At 42.6% G+C, this 17,406-nt stretch overlaps 1 protein-coding gene across 1 annotated transcript in view; it reads left to right on the top strand.

Moving 5' to 3' along the window:
* The window catches only part of FAM135B (family with sequence similarity 135 member B), a 175,758-nt gene that overhangs the window by 133,016 nt on the left and 25,336 nt on the right, over positions 1 to 17,406 (top strand). The window contains exons 8-9 of the mRNA XM_072999371.2: positions 7,203 to 7,356; positions 12,375 to 12,424. Of these exons, the coding sequence (XP_072855472.2) occupies positions 7,203 to 7,356; positions 12,375 to 12,424 (204 nt within the window). The remainder of the gene's footprint in view (positions 1 to 7,202; positions 7,357 to 12,374; positions 12,425 to 17,406) is intronic.

Below are 17,406 nucleotides of genomic sequence, written 5' to 3'. Positions count from 1 at the left end.
GATACAACATTATTTAGCCATGTGTTGCTGTAAGGAAGAGGAAACTCTCGATGCACCAAGTGTGCAGCGCGGCAGAGATTAGCATAAATTTCATTTCATTCTTCCTCTGATTTTTGCTTCCTTGCCCCTTCAGGATAGGCACCTGCTACATTATTCATATTTCATCCAGCAGCCAAACCAAGTGACAGAGGAGTTTTAAAAGCATGGGGAACGATGGGCGGGAAATAGCGATGGGCATGAACCAGTGCTTGGTGGCTACTTGCAAACCATGAACCATCACAAGGTGCAAACCCACCCACCCCCCAAAAATGAACTGGTTTGTGGTCCATCTTTTGAGTTTTTGCTGGGGGGGATTGCCTGCCCACCCTAACCCTTCCAACTGATCCATTGCCTCCCTATCTGGCCTGGCCGCCTCCTTTACTGCCGCTGCCGCAGAGACAGCGGGCGAGCTTCCCTTCCCAGAGCCAGCTGCCGCCTCTGACAATGGCAGTGGAAGTGGCGGTAAGACCAAGCTGAGAGGTGACTGTGACAGTGGGAAAGGGGATAGGCATGCAGGCATCCCTTTTGCCAAAGCCAAATGAAGTGTCAAGCGGGGGGGGGGGATTCAGTGCTTAATTTGCTTCAGCAAAACAGGATTCCCAAACTGGGCCATGAACCGGACCACAAACTGGCCCAGTTTATTGGTTTTTCTGGTTCACGGTTGGGTTCATGCCCATTTCTAGTGGGCAAGTGAACAGTGACCATGTACAAAGTCCGAAGAACATTTTCGCCAGGAGTGGATCTGAGAGGGAAATGCCGCGCTAAGTTCACCTGCCAGAAGTAGAAATTAGACATAACGAGTTAAAAAAGAATAGAACTGCCTGAGGCAAGTAACCATTTGAAAAGAAATAAACAAGAGTGTAATGGAGTTACTTTTCCAAAAGCATGAAACAAGGAGGACCAAAATCTTTGTGTGTGTCTTTGTGTACATGCACATAAAATTAGCACGTACTATTTATTACAGTATATCTAATTAAACATTGTGTTTATAGGACATTCACTGGATTTCTTCTGATGTGTGTAAAATTTGCATGACTTCTGACTCATTCCAGTTCATTCCAGACTAACTTGGTTGTACAATAGGATATGTGACTAAGCACATGACCTACCCCTGACACCTCATCAGTTAGCTACAATTAGCCACAACAAGTCACACAAACACCAACCATGTTCAGGCCATTTAAAAAGGAATTTTGAAGACATTTTGACAGGAATGTTCATGGCACGGCTTTCTGCCTAAAACCATTGAAATTTCCATCTCATTCAGATCATTTTGAAACTGGGCACCTCAGACAAAAATACGAGAGATTTTCAGAGACCACCATTTTTTCACACAGCAAGCTGTGATTCCTTTTGACGTGGTGCCAGAAGACACCTTTGCCTTTCTGCAAGGAAAGAGTGAAAGGCAAAGGAAGTGCCTAACATGAAGTAAATGGCAGTCTGACTGGAAAGCAAAGAAACTTGCTAAGGTTGTAATCATTTAGTGATTACCATGTTTCTTTTGACGGTGCCATGTGAGAGCAACATTATAATCCAGTCTTATTTGTCTCCTACTTCTTTTCCATGGAAGGTGACAGGCCACAATAGCTGCAGCATTGCACAGCTGGGTTGATAGCAAGGTGTGCCTCTTCTGGACGTCAGGAGAGTCCCTTGAATAGCTTGAATAGGCTGGGGGTTCTTTCATAGCTTGACAGGTTGCTCCATCCCCTGCAGACCTTCACAACGGGAGATGTGAAAACCTTTTTTGGCAAGCTACCCCGAGCATCAGCAACACCTGAGCTTTGCGCTGTGGCTCGAGGGAGGGAGCAGCTGGAACCTGGCTCTAGAGCTGTCTCCAAATACGGGAGACTGTGGATGCACTGCTTTGCTGCTATAAGGTGTGTAAACTGGGAGGAATAAAATGGTCTCCATTCATTTGCATATTTTTGCCTTCTTGAACATCAACATTCAGGGATCCATACATCTTCCCAGATTCATCCAAAGAGGCTATGTTCCTTAAGGAAATCTTATTCAGGCACCCTCAAATGTGAGGGTGGTCAGAGAGCTGGGCCTTCTGCCTTCAATTCTACCAGCTTCTTAAGTGCAGTGGGAAGGAACCTGAAGCAGAAAGCCTGTTTTCTGTAGAAGATAGAACCCTGATTTTTATTTTATTTTATTCGTGTTTGAAGTCACAGGGAGAACAGAGGCTCTCCATTTCCGACCCATTGCCCTTCATGTATAGAGGTTGGTGGTGATGATCCAGCATTATCCTCCTCTTTGTGTGTTGGTATTCCTTTTTAACATTCCTGAAGAGGCCTCTTCTTTCTTTGTCTACATGTGCATATTAAGAGAACATGTGCACTCTGCTGAATGGTTTCCAGCAAATGTCATGGTAGCACTGCTCCATTTTGAATGCACCAACCTTGTCGGATTTGGGGCGTGGAACTTCCGGCTTGACGCTGTGATGAGACAGCAGTGGGAGGACAGAGCTCCATCTCCTGGGCTGAATTCTGACCTGTTTGGAACCCCCCAGGGGGTTAAAACCACCCCAAAGAGGTGGTGAAATGGGGGAGAAGACTGTTGATCATGGGAGAATGGCGGTTACCCACGTTTAGCCGCCTAGAGTGGTCTTAACCGACTAGATAGGTGGGACATATAATTAATTAATTAATTAATTAATTAATTAATTAATTAATTAATTAATTAATTAATTAATTAATTAATTAATTAATTAATCCAGGAAACTCCCCAATCAACCAGCGGGCAGAAACAAGCAGCTGAATAAGCCTGCTTGCAAGTCGTTGGCAGCCGGCAAAAGAAGCGATAAACCAACCAAACTAAACATCGATGTTAACATTGGGTGAGATACAGAATCTTTATTGTATTACTTTATAACTATCCCTGGACAGAACAATCCCTTTTACAGGAAAAAAAGAGGGTCTCTTAGCTCCAGCTCTAAATTGAGCAGCGGTGGATCTGGAGAAGGGGAGACACAAAGAGAAGCAAAGTAAATAAATTGGACATTAATTAAACAATTATGCAAGGAAAGAAGTTCTATGTTACTTTGATGTTAAACTTAAGAAATCTTCCTCTTAAATTTGTTTCTGCAAAAAACCCTCAGAGTAATGTCTATCTACAGTCCTGGCAAAGAGCCTAGAAACATGACCTTGGAAAAACCTAGAAGCCTGATTGGAAACTCTGTTTTGTCTTTCCGGCGTTTTCTTTTTTTGAGAACTGACTAAAACATAGACAATTAACTTTGGAAAGTCTAATGCAAACATCGAGTGAACGGGACTGCCAAACTACGTCAGAGACTGGATTCAATTAACCCTACAGGTGATCAACTCACTGAGGCAACTATTGATGGAACTGGACTGACTGCTCTAAGCTGTTGGGCATTCTTCACCTGAAGTGGAAGTACCTGGCATCTGAAGACATGATGTCACAACAAGGGAAATTTTGGGAGGAGGCAAAATCTGCCCTGCAAGCAATCTTAGAAATAGTTTAGAACCAAGACATGCAGTTGTTCATGGAAACACTTAGGAAGGATTATATTCAACAAGAGACAGAAAACATTGAACAAAGAAATGTGAAGGTGGACGACGATGTATGCCAAGGAGAAGAGGGACTGGAGGAAATCGGAGAGGGAGGCTCAGGAGAGCCAGGGAGAAACTTGGCTGTGTTGGGGAAAGATAAGGGGGGAAATCAGCAGCATTAATTAAAAATGGCCCAGAAGACCTATTGGAGATGGATCCAATGCATAAAGATCTGTTGGAGATTGGTCAAGTGTACAAAAGGCTTTCAGATGACACAAGGGGTGGCAGAATATTTAGGGAGATAGAAACAAGAATTGGGAAAATACAAATAAGAGATGGAATCAGTTAGAAAAGATGAAAATGGGGGAAATATTAAGGTGGCCCCACTGTTGAAAGCATGTATATGTTTAACTTCTGGAATTGTAAAGGGCCATATCTCATATATTTAAAAAGGGAATTAAACTGAAATAAGGGATCATTAATCAGGGTCAAGGCATAACATGGTGGCATTTAAGGTAAATTTAGATAAAGATGGGGCAAAACAAATGGTACTTAATGAATATATGTTAGATACGATGTTGATATAGACATGATAGAAAATGCAGAGAGAGAAATGGCTAAACAATTATATAAAGAAACTTTGTATAAAACTAGTCAATATTGTATACTAAAACACACACATGAATGGTTTAAATGTTTAAAAATGTATAGATTGTGAAGGAACAACTGAGAAGACACCAAGATGCAACAAACAAATTATTGTAAGCAACACAATGTTTAATAAGCATGATTCAGTGTAGATTGATTGAAAATTTAATAAAAGTTTTTTTAAAAAAAAGATTTGGGGCCCGGTTGGGCCCAGCTTGTATTTTGACAAGAGAACATAAAGCAATAATAAGGATTTCCAGGTGGGTCTTTTTTTTGGGGGGGGGGAGTCTGTCTGGGACCTTTGAGAGCAGCTGCAGATCAGAATTGGCAATATTGGGCAAGATGGATTAATGGGTGGAATCAATATCTGCCTAGTGCTTGTATTCCTATGGGTTATGACATGTCTTGAACTCAGCACTCGGCTGGGGGAAAAGGGTAAAGAGACAGCGAGCCAACATTTAAGGAACAGGATTAAGCAGCTTATTACCAAAATAGAAAGAACAGATATATGAAACACATTCATGTGGAACTGTAATTTTTTCATTCAATCTGTGGAAAGAGTGAGGGGATCAGGCGTGGCTGAAGAAGACACATCAGAACATGGGGAATATAAAACAGAAGATTTATAGAAGTAACACCGAATAAAGGGAAGAAAGGATGGCAGTCACAAAGCATGGGCCAAAACTATGATCTCTGGAAAGAAAACTGGGTAGAATTGATAGCAGCTTTTGTCACAAGCCCTACTGCAGTTGAAAAATCCCATCTGCACTTTTTAAAACTGCAGAACAGCTTCCATAAAACCATGTCAGTGGCTGTCCACTGCCTCAGCCATGACTGGCTGGCGACATGGCATGGAGCAGCTGTAGTGGCTCCATTTTCACCACATGTCAAGTGGGAGAGGATTTTCACCTGCTGACCCAACCCTGGCACCATCAGTAACCAGGAAGGCATCCAGCACTGGCGGGCCAGTGATGTCCTGCTTAAAGGCAAGGAATCCCATTAGAACAGAATGTACCTTGCCAATGGGTTGGTGCCTGTTTTCAGCTAACCCCACAATGAATACCTTTCGTGCACAAAATTACAACATCTACCTCTAGATATGAACTCTGGAACCACAAGTGATCCAGGGACAGTGGGTGCTTTTGTTGCATTCAGTACCACCAATGAAAGCGGCCTTTTTGCACTTCTCGATGGGAGAATGAAAATGCATGATAATGAGGCTTGCCAGGTGTTTCCAAGAAATGAACAGGGCATGAAACAACTCACACATTTCAAAACACAAACAGCTAAAATGTAAACATTGAAAAAGTGTCAGACAGAATTAGAGCAAACAGTGAAGTTGAGGCATAGATATATAGATTAGAATCCTGTTTCTTAACCTGCCTGCATGAGGGTGATCATGTAAGCATTTGTTTCCCTTTGGCTGTCTTTCCTTCATGTGAATACTAGTAGAATCATAGAATCATAGAACAATGAAATCGGAAGGGGCCTATAAGGCCATCAGGTCAAATCCAATCTGACATAGGGTTGTCCAATTTTCTCTTGAGAGCCTCCAGTCTTGGAGCGCTCACCGTCTCCTGAGGTCATTGTTTCCATTGTTGTACTGTTCTAACAGTTAAGAAGTTTTTTTCCCTGACATTCATCCTAAATCTAGCTTCCTGTAGCTTGAGCCCATTATTACGTGTCCTCCACTCTGGGATGATCCAGAACGATCCTGCCCCTCCTCTGGATGACTGCCTTTGAAGTGTGCTATCCTGTCTCCTCTCAAGTCTTCTTTTCTCGAGATTAATCATGCCCAGTTCTGTCGGTCTTGTCTCATAGCACTGATTGTGCATTTGGAAAGATTGGTTCTGCTAACCAGTTGTGTGATGGATTGTGAGAATAGTGGTATAGGGAGAATCTGTGAAATTCCTCTTACCTGGACAGGAATTTATCCTATGAGTAATATGCCCATACTCTAACTACGATAGTACCCAACAGCTATCTCTTTCTCATGGGCAGCCTGAGTCAGGATCATCACATACTGACTCAAAGCAGCCACTTTTTATGGAAGCAAAAGTACAGACTCTGCCTTTTCTCCAGCTACTGGAGCATGACTGCTAGCAGGGATTGTCCCCAATCACTTTACTTTCAGAACATGGGTATGTTTAACAACGTACTGCGATGTCATTATTTTACCTCACTCCTTTGCAAGGGAAAGGAGTGCCAGAAGCTCTAATGAGATCTGGTTTTTTTAAAGCCGGAGCCATGCTCCCTCTCTCTCTTAATTTGCCTTCTGTGGAACTGTCACATGACGAATCTTCACAATGTAGGGGGTAAGGCCCACCTGTTCAGGATCCCAAGCCATATTTGTTTGTTGCCTGGAGGAAGTTTCCAGACCCTCAATTAATCCTGGAACTTACTGGAAGGGAAAGCTCTTTTTGAGGTATCCCTTCATCAAGGGAATGGGGAAATGTCTTGGTTGCTTATTAGTGTTACTAATAAGCTGGAACTTTGGAGAGATGTGCCTGAGACACAAATTGACCAGGTCATTTTCTAAGCTCCCCAGCGTCGGCCTGCTTCATCTGGGAAATAAACTAGAAGATTACAAGTGAAGAAAAGGCTGAATGTTCAACCCAGCCTGAGGGGTGCCTTTTGGGCTGAAGTCAAGAGCCCATTTGGGAATGTCGGCAGAAGAGACCCAAAGCATAGCAAAGGTGGCTTATCACGTTTTGAAAGAAGTTCAGTGGCACATTGGAAAAAAAACTCAGCCACAAAAAGCATGTAGATCTAAAAAGCTCAGAATTTCCCAAGAGTACTCCTGACTAGTACTGAGATTTGATCCATGTTCCCAAACTACACATCAATTAAATAAAGTCTCTAATTAGGTCTCCCGTTGAATCCCTCAGCTGTTTCTCCTGCTGGACTCTTCTCGATTCAGTGCATCATGAGTTTCTCATAAAATGGAAATTCTCATAATCTTTTCCAATCTTACTTTTCCCCCCTCCCCTTCCTGTGCAGGGCAGCTTCTATGTCCCATCAGAAAATTGCATGCAGCATGCCCACAGGTGGCATAAAGACCTTTGCCTCCTGCTCTTGAGCGCGTGCAGAGGACTCCATATGCACTATGCCGTCATCAGGAAGGAGGTGCCCAGCCTGCCACAGCTAAAGTTAGGTAAGACAACAATGGGGAAAGATGAGAATTGCGTTCCATGGATGGATGGATGGATGGATGGATGGATGGATGGATGGATGGATGGATGGATGGATGGATGGATGGATGGATGGATGGATGGATGGATGGATGGATGGATGGATGTGCCATCTTTCTGCTAAAGGATCCAAGGTGGCTTACAGTATTAGAAGAAGCAAAGTTAAAAACCAATTAATTAATTGCAATACAGTATTAGAAGAAGCAAAGTTAAAAACCAATTAATTGCAATACAGTATTAGAAGCAAAGTTAAAAACAAATTAAATAATTACAATATTAACAATTATCATATTGAAACTCATAATAAGAACAATACAATAAAAGCAGAAGTAAAACAGAAGAAAATGCTCCTTTTAAAAATGGTCTTGGTCACAATCAGTCATTTAAAGCAGTGGTTCTTAACCTTTGTTACTCAGGTGTTTTTGAACTGCAACTCCCAGAAACCCCAGCCAGCAGAGCTGATGGTGAAGGCTTCTGGAAGTTGCAGTCCAAAAACATCTGAATAACAAAGGTTAATAACCAGTGATTTAAAGGAAAGCCTGCCTGAAGAGAAAGGTCTTCGCCTGCTTGAAAACCAGCAAAGATGGGACGAGTCTGGCCTCCTGTGGGAGAGAGTTCCAAAGTCTGGGAGCAGCAACAGAGAAGTTCCTCTCCTATATTCACACCATACTTGTGAAGGTGGCAGGACCAAGAGAAAGGTCTTTCCTGGTGATCTAAATCCATGGGCAGGCTCATAGAGGGAGATAGGGTCCTTTAGATAGATTGGGCATAAGCTGTTTAGGGCTTTGTAGGTTAAAACCAGCACTTTGAATTGTGCCTGGAACTGAATCAGCCATCAGTGGAGCTGCTGTAACCGGGGGGGGGGTTATGCGATCTCTGTAACCAGCCCCAGTTGACAATTCTATTTCAACTCAGTCGTAAAGAAATTTGCAAATGTTCGTAAGCCACTGTCAAAAATGAAGCAAAGCCCCCACAATCATCAGCACCCGCTATGGATAATCTCAGCATGAAGGTATTGTTGCCCTTGCCTTCCATGTAGCTATTGAAGAGCAGAAGCCTGTTAGGAAAACATGGCAGCACCCTCCCTTCAGGACCACAGATATGGGCTCAAATCCTGTTAGCAATTGCAGAGTTGTAAGTGCTCCAAGGGTGGAGTAATCCATGGCTACTCCAGTGATCCCTGGTTTGTTTTTGGGCAAGCTGGAGATTGTTCTGTTAAAAAAGTGGTTTCATGAGGGGGGGAGTGAGTGTCACTTTTGTGCAACTGCTGTACAAAGGCAATCATCCACACAACGCGGAATTACCCTAATGAAAAACAAACAAACAGGATTGTAGCCTTTGCTGACAACAAAGAGATTCAAGCCCAAACCCATAAAAGCTAGACATGCAATGTCTTCTGCTGGATACAAATCTGCCTGATCCACTTTTCTCTCAAATGCTTCATTTGTTTTAATTCTAAAACAATGCCTTGGGTTGTTTCCCTTGCATTTGTACAATGGAAGGATTTTTTTAAATTATAAAACAATGTGACTAGCATCCTTGACTATTTTTCAGATGGTGCAGCTAATGATTGTAGAATGACAGAGAAATGAAGTTGGAAGGGGCCTTTAAGGCCATGAAGTCCAACCCCCTGTTCAGTGCAGGAACCCAAGTCAAAGCAGATCGGACCGATGCTTGCCCAATTTTCTCTTGAATGCTTATTTTTATTTATTTAACTTATACGCCGCCCACACTACCCAAAGGTCTCTGGGCAGCTTACAACATTGAAAATACAATAAAAAGTCAAAACAATTACAGTGGTGCCTCGCTTAACGATTGCCTCACTTAACGAGGAAATCGCTGTACGATTAGGTTTTTGCGACTGCTTTTGCGATCGCAAAGCGATGGTTTAAATGGTTTTTTTCATTTAACAATGATCGGTTCCCTGCTTCGGGAACCGATTTTCGCTTTACGACGATCAGCAAACAGCTAATCATCGGGTTTCAAAATGGCCACCGGCTGAAGAAAATGGCCCCCCGCTGTTTTTAGGACTGATTTTTTGCAAGACAGGCACTGGAAAATGGCTGCCCTATGGAGGATCTTCACTGGACGAGCAGGTATTCAGCTCATTGGAACGCACTGAATGGTTTTCAATGCGTTTCAATGGGTTTTCTATTCCATTCGACGACGTTTTCGCTCTACAGCGATTTCGCTGGAACGAATTAACGTCATCAAGCAAGGCACCACTGTACATTGGAGCACTCACCACTTCCTGCGGTCATTAGTTCTGTTATCATACTGCTCTAACCGTTAGAAGATTTTCCTGAGACTCAGCCTAAATCTGGCTTCCTTTAGCTTGAGCCCATTGATGCATGTCCTGCCCTCCGAGATGATCAAGAATAGAGATGGGATATTTGTATTTGTTCACCAGGGGAGACAAACACAAATATCACAAAAATATCACCACCACAGATGGCTGGGCCCTTTGGACACCCAGCCCCAGAACTTGCCGATCCACTTACCACTTGTGGTGCAGTGTACATGGCTGTCTCTCCTCTGTCTTCGTTTCTCAAAGCTAAATATGCCCGGTTCTTTCAGTCTTTCCTTATAGGGCTTGGTTTCCAACTCCCTGATGATTCTTGTCACCCTCCTCTGAACCTGAACCAGTCTGTTGGCATCTTTCTTAAAGTCCGGTGTCCAGAACTGGACCCAGTACTCTGAATGAGGCCTAACTAATGCTCAGTAGAGGGAAACTATTAGGGATTTGAAGACCATACTTCTGTTAATGGTATTCCATTACTTCCATAAAAGTGTCTGAAGGTTATGTTCTAATGAGCCCCATCACATATTTCCTCCATGTTGTGAGGGGGGAAGAACAGGGACACACAAAAAGTTCCATTCCCAAAGCCGTAGCTCCATCGCCACCAGGAGAACCCTCCAAATTTTGGAACTTTGAATGGCTGGTCTCCTTGTGAACGCTCCAGAGAGCCTGCCTAATGGACGTGACACACGGGGAGCGACCAGCGGCTTTCAGCTCACTATCCGCTATTAGAATCAAGAAAGGAAAGATTAGAATCAAGTATGGAAAGTCTCGTACTGTACAAACTATCAGATACAACAAAGTTGCACCCACAGAATTGGAGGTTGGACAGCCCAGGTATTAAATATATTAATTTTATTGATGTGTGTGGTTTTTTTTTTAAAGTTAAGCCATATTTTAGCCATGCACGTTTTCCAACATTCCTACTGTTTGAGAAGTGGTTTGTTTCTCACGGATGTGTGAATTCTTGAGGCAAAGATCATTTATTATGCTTCTTCCCCACCCCCACCCCAAATGAGGTTTGGGAGATCTAACAGTGTTATGCCTCTTGAAATTCTTGGATCCAAGTAAATTCTTTTCCACCTCTACTAGAGAAGTGAGTAAGAAAATTTCACACACGAGTGGCTTGCCTGATTGTCCAGATTGATTTTCTGACAATTAAAGATAGAATTATGCCCAGTATAAAGAAGCAGTTAACTGTTCTGGCAAGTGCTTCCCCCCCCCCCGAAGAGCATCTCAGTTTTCGCTCTTAATTATGCTGAGTGTTACTTCTTACTAGAAGATCATGTGGATCCCAATTTCATTGGGTGTGGTGAAGGGGTTCAATCCACTTTACAGAACCCGATCCCACAAATAGCTGTCATCTTACAGTGCAATGGTGGTGATAATGAGGTTTTTGCAACTACAGTGGTGCCTCGCTTAGCAATTGCCTCGTTTAACAATGTATTCGCTTAACGATGAGATTTTTGGAGTGATCTTGCGCTCCGTTTAGCGATATTTCCTATGGGGAAATTTCACATAGCTGTCAAACCTACAGTTCAATGCATTCCAATGGGGGGGGGGGGGAAATTCACCAAAAATTAATGAAGAGTCAGAACAAAGCCAAATTAAATTTGCAAAGGTTTTACAAGGTGCACTAACGATTCCAAGCATTTTAAACAGTTTTTGAACATTTTAAGATACACTTAAAATAGTGAAAATGGACCTGTCAAAACTTTTGAAATGCATTGAAACCTATTCAATGCATTCCAATGGGAGAACCGCGTTTCGCTTAGCGATGTTTCCTATGGCGATTTTCGCTTAAGGATGGTAATCCATTCCCATTGGAACGGATTATCCGGTTTTCAATGCATTCCTATGGGAAATGGTGTTTCTCTTAGCGATGTTTTCCCATAGCGATGGTTTTTTGGGAACCAATTAACATTGTTAAGCGAGGCACCACTGTATTTATTTATTAAATTTATACCCTGCCTATCTAGACCGAAGTCTACTTTGGGCAGCTAACAATAAAAAAATGGAATAAAAACAATATAATAAAATAAAAAACAACAATAGTAATATAGTTCAAGATGGGGAAAACAAAAATATTCAAGTGATGACAGGAGGGAAAGTCTGCCTAAAGAGCCAGGTCTTAAGTTCGCTCTTAAAAACAACCAGCGAGGGAGCCAGACATTTCTCTGGGGGGAGACTGTTCCAAAGGTGAGGGACCACTGTGGAAACTATTTTATTCATAGTTTATTCAATCAATTTTTAAAATGTTTTGATTTCTATTGTGTTTTCATGATGAAGTGAATTTAATTTGATGTCAGTGTTTGTAACTTCAATACACTGTGTATTCTAAATCTTTTATTAAAACTGTAAGCCAACTTGGGGTTCCAGTTCTGGGAAAAGTACAAAATAGCAATAAAATCATGCTAATGCATGTATAATAGATGTTACATACTATTCTTATATCCATTTATGCACCTTGCTTAAGTCCTGTGGGCTTTGTTGGTGCTGTAAAATCAAAATCCTAAAACAAATCGCTGAAACAACCCCCGAATCACCTAGAAATCATAATTTACTAGATCCTAGAGTCTTCATCATCGAAGAGGGGTTCCTGTAACCTCCCTGCACACTTTCTCTGTAAACTATCATGTAATTCCTGGGATTAAATCCTGAGTCTCTCTTTTCTTTTTCTAGAGGATCTTGCTGTGGAAGAGACACTTTCACGACTCTCGGCAGAGCTCCAGGTATTTCAACTTGTCCTTTGTGGAGGACATGGTTGTGTGTATGCCTGAATTGCAGAACTGTTATGTGAGAATGCAAAAGTAATGTGAGCTCCTTTCCATTTCATGATTTGTGTGTTGGTAATGAGAAAAAAGAACTTTCCTTTTATTAAACTTTTTTTAAAGAATTTTTTTCCCCAAATGATGGTTTACGTTGCAGACTTTTGAAACTTTTTTATTGGATTTTTCTAGGTGTACAGCAGAAGTGCAGAGATTCACAGAGCAGAATAGCTTCACATTTCCAAGAGCAGGCTACCCTTTTCCTCATTAACTGGCATAATCTCAGTACCAGGCTCTGAGACATTAGTAAAGGTAAAGGTAAAGGTTCCCCTTGACAATTTTTGTCCAGTCGTGTTCGACTCTAGGGGGCGCTGCTCATCCCCGTTTCCAAGCCATAGAGCCAGCATTTTGTACGAAGACAATCTTCCATGGTCACATGGCTAGTGTGACTTAGACACGGAATGCTGTTACCTTCCCACCTAGGTGGTCCCTATTGATCTACTTGCATTTGCATGCTTTCGAACCCCTAGGTTGGCGGGAACTGGGACAAGCGACAGGAGCTCACTCCGTCACATGGATTCGATCTTATGACTGCTGGTCTTCTGACCCTGCAGCACAGGCTTCTGCGGTTTAGCCCACAGCTCCACCACATCCCTTTAGTAGAGACATTAGTAGTAGGGGGGTAAAAAGGTTTCATTTACTTACAGTGAACAGCAAACAGCAAAATAACATGACCACTTTATCAACTGACTTCATCAGACTACTGGCTTTCAAGAGAAGGAAAATACTGAGCAGAGTGGCGGAGCTGTCTTTGAGTTCAGAGGCAGGGTAGGAATGATTAGCTACTGCCGGACAAATTGATACTTACCCAAGGCCAGAAAGGTCCCTCCCAGACAAACCTACTAAAGGCAACATGTGAGGTTGCAAAAGGTCCAACAGTTTAATAACAGTCCATATGCATCTTTTGGTTTCCCATCTGGGTCTCAAAACATCATCAGACCACTGCTATGAATGGCTTTAGCAAATAAAATAACATTTTTTTATTTTTAATTAACTGAACAGTCCTTAAAAGTCTCAAAACCAGAAAGGATTGGATTGTATTTGTCTGCCAGACAGGCATTCAAGATTAAGAGCCTTTCTAAAAAAAAGAAGTGGTGGTCATCTTGGTTGAGCAGGATCAGCAAGGCTGAATACATGGGTAAAGGAAATCTAATTGTCTGAACAGGGAGAGACAGACCATGATAGTTTCAGAAGTCTCAAGGAGAGATACACCAACTTTTTCCCTCTTCGGACAGTCATGTTTCTATGTCCAACCTTGGGTCCCCAGACGTTCTTGAGCCACACCTCCCAGAAATCCTGGACATCACAGCTGGTGGCAAAGGCTTCTGGGAGTTTTAGTCCAAAAACAAATGGGGACTCAACACTGGGAACCACTGGATTAACATGATGTCAAAGAAGGTGAGCCAAAACATGTCATGTTCAGCTTTTCCACTTTTCCTCCTGCCTTAGCACATTCCTGTCTTTATGAGTCAGTTGTGCTTTCTCAGTGATGTGTCCAAAGCATGATTGCCTCAGGTGGTTTTACTTCTAGAGGCAATTCAGGCTTGATTTGCTGTAGCACCCATTTATTTGTCTTTATGGCAGTCTGTGGTAAAGCCCTTCTCCAACCACCATGTTTCAATTGAATCGAATTCCCCCCCCGCCAGTTTTCTTCACTGTCCAGTTTAGAACTTAGAAATGGTCTTGCTAGAGCAAACATTTTAGCCCAGTGTTTCATTACTGTAGCACACTCTATGTGAGGTTGCTTTTGAAGATGGTTTGGAAGCTTCAATTAGTTTAAAATGTGGTGACCACACTGGGGCCAGTTATAGGAAGCATATCACTTCCTGGCTACCAGTCCATTTCCAGGCCCAACTCAAAGTGCTAGTTCTTATCAAGAAAGCCATATATGGCTTGGGTCCAGGCTACCTGAAGGACCGTATCTCTCCATGGGACCCTCTTCGGTGCTTAAAATAATCAGAGTAGACCCTTCTCTTGGTCCCACTGCCTGCGCAGGCATGGCTGATGGAGACTCAAGAGAGGATCTTCTGTGTAACAGCTCCCAGATTATAGAATGCTCTATCTCAGGGCGATAGGTTGGCTCCCTCCCTTGTATCCTTCTGCCAACAGTGGGAAAGATGCAAGGCTTTTAAGTTACAATATTTTTAAACATTTTACCTGTTTGTAATCCTCCAACTGTATTTTAATTAGTTGCATAACTTGTTTTTTTAATGCACATTATGCTGTGTTTTTAATTCTGTTCATACTGTGAGCCACCTTGGGTCGACGTATTAGGAGAAAGGCATCCAATCAATCAATCAATCAATCAATCAATCAATCAATCAATCAATCAATCAATCAATCAATCAATCAATCAATCAATCAATCAATCAATCAATCAATTTCAATGATTATCAGTCAGGAGAGTCACAAGGAGAGGATGGAGAAGAAGACCTTCCTCAGTTCTTTAACCCTAGGACAGATACTTGGTAATATCCTGCATCTGTAGAAAGAGAGCTCAATTTAGCACTGTTGGCAAATTGCTTTTGAAAGCCATGAATTTGACTGATCTCAAAAGTTTGACACTTACACACAATAGCTTATTGCACTGCAGCAGAGACACCTTGGCCACACAGACGCAATTTTTCAAAAGCGTCTACTCTACAGGTTGGGAACCGCTCAGCAATTATAAAGAACCAGGGGTTAAAGAACAAAGAACATATTTTTCTACCATCCTGCCAGTGGCTCTGCTTGAAACCTGTACCATTCCCTGGCACCGGTTTCAAGTTTTGATCTGAAAGGAAAACTAGGCTGACCACCCTGCTGGGAAGGGCTTACAGAAGGCAATGAAAAACAGTGCTGATCCAGTGGGAAAGTGTTGTGGGAGAAATACAGATTTTTTAAACCCTCAAATTACAGGTGGGGCAGTGCCATCTAGTGGAGAATTTGTGACTTAGAAACGAGAACTTTCTGCTGAGCTTCTGGTTTTCTGTCTGCAGTGAGATGCTCTTAAATTTTGGGTGGAAACAGGTCCAGCGAAATTCAGTGGGATTTATGCTCAAGAAAGGGTGAAAGCTTCTGTGCAAAATCCTCTCCCTTCCCCCATTTTGATAATGCCCGGGAAAAAGGGCCAGCTTTTCCACTGTTGTGCAGAAACATAAAAGCTTGTAAAATTTGATTGCTCAGTGGCTTAGGTGGAGCCAGAGGTTGGGAATTTGATTCCCCACAATGCTCATTAACAGGGGCTGAACTCAATGATCCATAGGGGCCCTTCCAGCTTTGCCATTCTAAGATTATTATTATGTGCCAGTTGTTTCAATGGAGCTTCAGGGTGTCGACCCATGCTTTTTCATTGAGTATGGGGGGGGACTGTGAACAGTCCTTACGTGCTTATTGGTTGCACTGGTTGGTGGCAGCTAGTCTAGGGTTTGAGACATCAGCCCCAAACAAGAATAGAGATGACACATGTTGTCCCAGGGTCTTGTAGACCAAAACCTAAATGTCTCCTTACCCAACTAAGGAGAGTCCCCTACAGTCAAGTTCAAGGTTTGATCCTGGTGTGGATAGACTAAGAAGATATAAAAGGGAACTTTGGAGTGTGTTTTCTTGCAACTGAATATGGAGAAAGAATGCCAGTCCTTCTTATCATTCATTCATTCATTCATTCATTCATTCATTCATTCATTCATTCATTCATTCATTCATTCATTCATTCATTCATTCATTCATTCACATTTATAGACCTCACTTTTCTCTTCAAGAGGAGCCAAGGCAGCTTCCAGTGTTAAAACAAACTGTATTGAACTGCTGGATATCTCAGTGGTTTCGGTATCTGGCTGTGGCGCCAGAGGTTGGCAGTTCAGTTCTCCACTGAGCCTCCTTGAAAGGGGCTGGACTAAATCCATATGTTGCCCTCCAGCTCTGCACTTCAAAGATTATAAAAGCAATAAAATAAGATCATTGCAGCAATGAAAAGAAATCAAACAGATATCCTGTTAAATATGATATAATAACCATGTGCCATGAAGTCAATTCTGACTTATGACAGCCTTTTTCAGGGTATTCCAGGTAGAGAATAAACAGGTTTACCCTTCCCTTCCACTGGGGGTGCCCTGGGGCTGTGTAGCTGGCCCAAGGCCACGCAAGCTGACTCTACTTGCAGGAGGCACAGTGGGGAATTAAACTCCCAACCTCTGGCTCTACAGAAATATTCCTTTTTTTAAGACTTGAATTCCCAGATTCGTCCAACTAGTTGTGGGTTCAGTGGGACTCACTCTTATGTAGAATTTGGAGAAATTACCTTTAAAAAAATCTTCTAGAACCCCAAAACCAGCAGAGAGTCTAAACAAAATTAAGTCATAGGAAGACCCTGAAGACGTTGCCAGTGTGGATTACAATATCCACTAGAGCAATGTTTCTCAATCTTGGGTCCCCAGATGTTCTTGGAGTACAGCTCCTAGAAATCCTGGGCAATGCAGCTAGTGGTGAAGGCTTCTGGGAGTTGTAGTCCAAGAACGTCTGGAGACCCAGGTTTGCATTAGAGCAGTGGTCCCCAACCTTGGGCCTCCAGATGTTCTTGGACTACAACTCCCAGAAGCCTTCACCACCACCTCTGCTGGCCAGGATTTCTGGGAATTGAAGTCCAAGAACATCTGGAGACCCAGGGCTGGGAACCACTGCATTAGAGGATTCTAGGAGTTTTCATCCACCCCAAATTACCATTTCTGCCCTCTGAGTTTAAGACTTGCTGCCTCCGTCAAGCAAGGGGAAACTGATGGTCTCAGTGCATCCAGTGCCTGTGGATCCAGCCTGCACCAAGGTGACTGAAGCCTGCCAGGAATGTAGGTTGGCTCAGGCAGCACCAGATAAACATTTGCTTTTGATTCTCACCAGCTGCAATGAGATAA

Source organism: Pogona vitticeps, chromosome 4 (genome assembly GCF_051106095.1).
Source record: "Pogona vitticeps strain Pit_001003342236 chromosome 4, PviZW2.1, whole genome shotgun sequence".
Taxonomy (NCBI): Eukaryota; Metazoa; Chordata; class Lepidosauria; order Squamata; family Agamidae; genus Pogona; species Pogona vitticeps.
The sequence above is the reverse complement of the archived record's forward strand: the minus strand, read 5'-3'. Positions and strand labels throughout refer to the sequence as shown.